The 4,200-nt window shown below is 39.5% G+C and overlaps 1 protein-coding gene across 1 annotated transcript; it reads left to right on the forward strand.

The window, feature by feature from the left end:
• Positions 1-9: 9 nt before the first annotated feature.
• Positions 10-1,350, forward strand: FADD (Fas (TNFRSF6)-associated via death domain; the record flags this gene model as incomplete). The annotated part of the gene is made up of 2 exons (XM_009334539.1): positions 10-223; positions 671-1,350. Coding segments are annotated over 2 exons (501 nt in total), but the record flags the coding sequence as incomplete, so codon positions are not given.
• Between the last annotated feature and the right edge of the window lie 2,850 nt (positions 1,351-4,200).

Below are 4,200 nucleotides of genomic sequence, written 5' to 3' on the forward strand. Positions count from 1 at the left end.
GGCCGGGGAAAAATTGGGAAGAGGAAGCTCGAGTCAGTCCGCAGTGGCGGGGAGCTCTTCAGCATCCTTCTCGAGCAGCAGCTGATCGCGAGCGGCGAGGTGTCGTTTCTTGAAGGCTTGCTTGAGAGCATTAAAAGAGAAGATTTGGTCTCACAGCTAAAGCAGTTCGTAGAGGAAGGGGAAGTTAATGCTCCTGATGATCAACCAGATGTGCATGAAAAACGTAGGTGGATCATTTTTTTAACACACGCACACCGAAGCGACCCCAGTAAATCCGTACGAATCGCCTAGCGGTGGGTACGCTTGGAGCAAACACACAGCGCGGCTGCCCTCCGTTGCCTGCTGTAGCTGAGCCCGCTGCTAAGGGTGTTTCTGCTACTAACTGCTGCTCGGGGCTGTGTTGTGCCTGGAAACGTACCATGAGGGCAGCATATGCTGCAAACAGCCTTCCGGAGCAGAAATTTCTTCTTGTATCAAATGGTCACTTGGAAATCCTGCAGTGTACTTGGAATTCCGGCTATCCAGCAGCTTTTCAGACATGGTATGACCTTCAGTATGTACAATGCAGCAAGAGTGGTAGCATTTTGCTTAAAAAAAAAAAAAAAAAATTAAAAGTTGTCTCATTTCTTACTAAATACACCACTAACTTGATACATTTCTGCTATTTCAGGTCTGCTGAAGGCAGCTTTTGAAGTCATATGTGAAAATGTCGGGAGAGACTGGAAAATTCTGATGCGAAAACTTGGCTTTTCTGAAGTGAAAATGGAGAGAGTAGTGGCAGCTAATCCATTTAATTTGCGGGAACAGTTGGCTCAGTCACTTCGAGAGTGGCAGAAATGGAAGGGAAGAGATGCAAAGGTGACTGACTTAATAAAAGCTCTTCGGGGCTGTAATATGAATTTGGTGGCAGACAGAGTTGAACAGAAGCTCTTGCCACTGAACGCTGGAACCAGGTGAAATCAAGATAAAAACACTTCTGTGTCCCAGCACGTGGGGAAGAAGGCAGAGACGTAGAGGTGCCTTCTACTTTTCTGAAGCAAAATCAGTATCATTGGTTCTGTTACTTATTCTGTCATTAATTTATATGTCTTAATAGGTTGATTTGTAGTCAGATGAATATTAACATAAAAACAAATTCCTTTCAGGTAATGCTTTGTAGTTTGATGCTTCCTTTAAGAAATTTTAACTTTTAGAAGACCTAAACTCCATTTTTTAGAAATTCTCACACTTTTGTTCTACCACCCACCTGAAAACAAGGTTTGCTTTACTGCAGGTACTTTTCAGATATATCTTCTCTGAAACGACATCCATGGGACACTTCTGAGGCAACTGTAATTTATTAAAATTTCACAGGGATGTTGGATTTTTTTTTTGTGGCCTATTATAACTGTAGTGTGAAAGGGAGAAGGAGCAGACCTCTTAGTTGTGTACTGGGTTTTCTTTTTGAGTAGTGTAAGATAATACCTTCCATAATTTGTTGAATACATAACCTCAGACCCTAAGACTGCAGTGCAAGAGGGCTAGTAACTATTGTGGTGGCTTTTTCCTGGCAGAAAATGTGCCTGGGTTCAAAATGAACTAGTTGAAATCAAATGTCTGGATCAAGTGCCTTCATCACCCTGAAGGAGATGTTCTTCTGAAACTATCAAAGAAATTGTGTGTGTCTCACAGATGTTTACAGCAGCCTCTTTTTACTGCCGTGAATGTTCTAAGATTCTTTACTAGGAATCCTTTTGTCACAGAGCCAGGTCATGTCTGCTGGAAGTTGCAGCTCACCTCATAAGTAAGCCGCAGTTATCTGTGCTCTTGGTAACAGAAGTGTGTACTGTAACAAAAACCTAGAAAACAAATTGGTTTCTTTTTAGTGGAGGGGTGTGAGAGCCTACTGAGAGCAAATGTATAGTACTGACTTTCCTCTAGCGATATCCAGTGAAGGTCAGCTGTCTTTTGCCACAGTTTGTTCTCTTCAAAGGTCGCTCCAGATCCAATAGCTCTTCCAAGTTCTCTGCAATTTTTTAGTTCATTCCTGTTCCTTTACACTTTTTGAAAGTGGTTGTAAGCAACTCGCAGAGGAAGGAGGATTTGTGAACGAGACCAGATTCAGTTTTCAGCTTTAATTTGGAACAGACCTCAAAAAATGGCCTTCACGCCTAACATAAAACTGGAAAAATTGCACAAGCTTCAAGACATGCAGGGCTGTAGAGGCCTCTGGGGACTATCCCCTGTGTGAGGGAGAAAAGTTCTTTGAAATCATTATTGCTTGAATGAGTAGGATTGTTTGTTACTGCAAACAACATCCTTCTAACTACATAAATAGATACTTGAAGAAGAGAGGCTTCTTTTTTGCTACTGTACCTGTGTGACTTTTAGCTCAAGTTCTTTTTACATGGTGCAATTACTGTGAAGGCTAGGTGCCAGCATATAATATACTGCTACTCTGCATAAATGTGGTGACATTGATAATTTTCAAGTTTTTGTTGCAGTTGGTGCCTCTAGTTTAGATGATGACACTTGAATAATTGCTTGTAGTTAATGGAAACTGCTGTAATGTGAACTTACCTTTTCATTAAGGTTTCTTCCTTCAATGATTCTCACAAGTATTTTTCTAATCGTAGTATTTAAATATCAGGGATTGTATACAAGCAAAGGAGCAATGGATTATACAGAAGTTCCCACTTGTCTGCCTTTTGGGCAGGTGCAGTTCTGTAAGTATTTGGTCCAATACTTGTCAGTATTGATTGTCAATTCCGTGCTTCCAGTAGGAGATAACGGTGCTGCACTTCAGCTAAATGATGAGCTCAAAAGGTTTTTGTTTCATAGATACAATCTTCATTCTACAGTATTTAAAGAAAATGATTGCTTCAGACTTTTTTCCTTGATGCCTCTAAGCAATCTTTGTGAGCAGGGTGGAGTGGAAGTGAAGTTAGCAAGATGAGTTGTATTTGTGGTGAAACAGCTCTGCAGCAGTTCCAAGTTCAATCTGTCCAGAAACATGTTTTTTGTATCCACTTGTAGTAAGTCTTCTGGTTCACAGAAGATGATACACTTATCTGGAATTTGAAAAGAAATATCCTGCCTGCTGTACATAACCAGGAGATTTTAAGAATCATTAGGAATAACTTGTTAGTTGTAGCCAAGCGCTCATCAGCTACGAGAAATATTCTGCCTCAGAAGATAAAAACCTCGTTTCTTTAAGGATTTGTACATAGTGGATATTTGACTGCGTATGAAAGCGATGAACTAGGCTGTATCAATCTGTGCAGTACCTCAGGGCCAGTTAAAACCTGGTTTTATTAGAGATTAAAAAGATGATTCTGTGAGAACAAAATCAAATGGAACAAAAACTTTTTATTGGGAGGCGGGGTAAGGAAAAAGGATGCAATTTTTAAGGAAATGTGTTGTGGTCCAGTTAGCAATCTTTTCTTTGCAAATGGAGTATTTTTGACTCAAATAGACATATTTTTATAACTTGAATTCAAGTTTTATATTGTATAATTTTGTGCACATCTCATTAAAAAACACTTCCTTAAAAAAAAAAAAGAAATTGAACTGGGTTTTCATATTATGGGATTGCTGTCTATGATGAGATCTCTAATTGTGAGAAGATAAATGTTAAGGACACTTTTAAAGCAAGGAGTGGCGCTAAACAGGTGTTACGTTACCAATGTCCTTCTTGGAACTTTTTAAAAAAAAAAAAAAAAAGGCAAAAAGCTTTGTCACTAAATTTCTCAGAAGTGCTAAAAAGGCTGTAGTTCTCCTAGCAGGAGTAGCATTTGAATGCTATCACTCAGGGAAGTGTTAAGAAAATCAATTCTATGCCAGCCCTCAGGAGCCTAAAATGGAGTCACAGTGCAGCGCATGCATGGGAGATAGGCCTTCTGTGAGTAAATCCCTTACTGTTGTTTTCCTTATTTTTTCCTCTGCTCGTCATGCTCTGGTAAGGATGTTGTATTTGTTTTACAATTAATTAAAAACATAGCTAATTCTAAACCTGTTCAGGCTTTTAGAGGATGTGTTCAAAAGTTAAACTCATAGAGGCTTCAGTGTTCTGTGAAGTATTTACTGGCACTGATGTGTTAGTGCGCACTTAAAGCTTTGAATGCATAAGACAAGTAACTTAATCACCCATTTTATCAAATTCTCTCTGATACTCTGCAAGAGTATCTGCCTGTGAGGAACTACTAAAACCTTTTCCGTTCG

Source organism: Pygoscelis adeliae, unplaced genomic scaffold (genome assembly GCF_000699105.1).
Source record: "Pygoscelis adeliae isolate BGI_AS28 unplaced genomic scaffold, ASM69910v1 Scaffold171, whole genome shotgun sequence".
Taxonomy (NCBI): Eukaryota; Metazoa; Chordata; class Aves; order Sphenisciformes; family Spheniscidae; genus Pygoscelis; species Pygoscelis adeliae.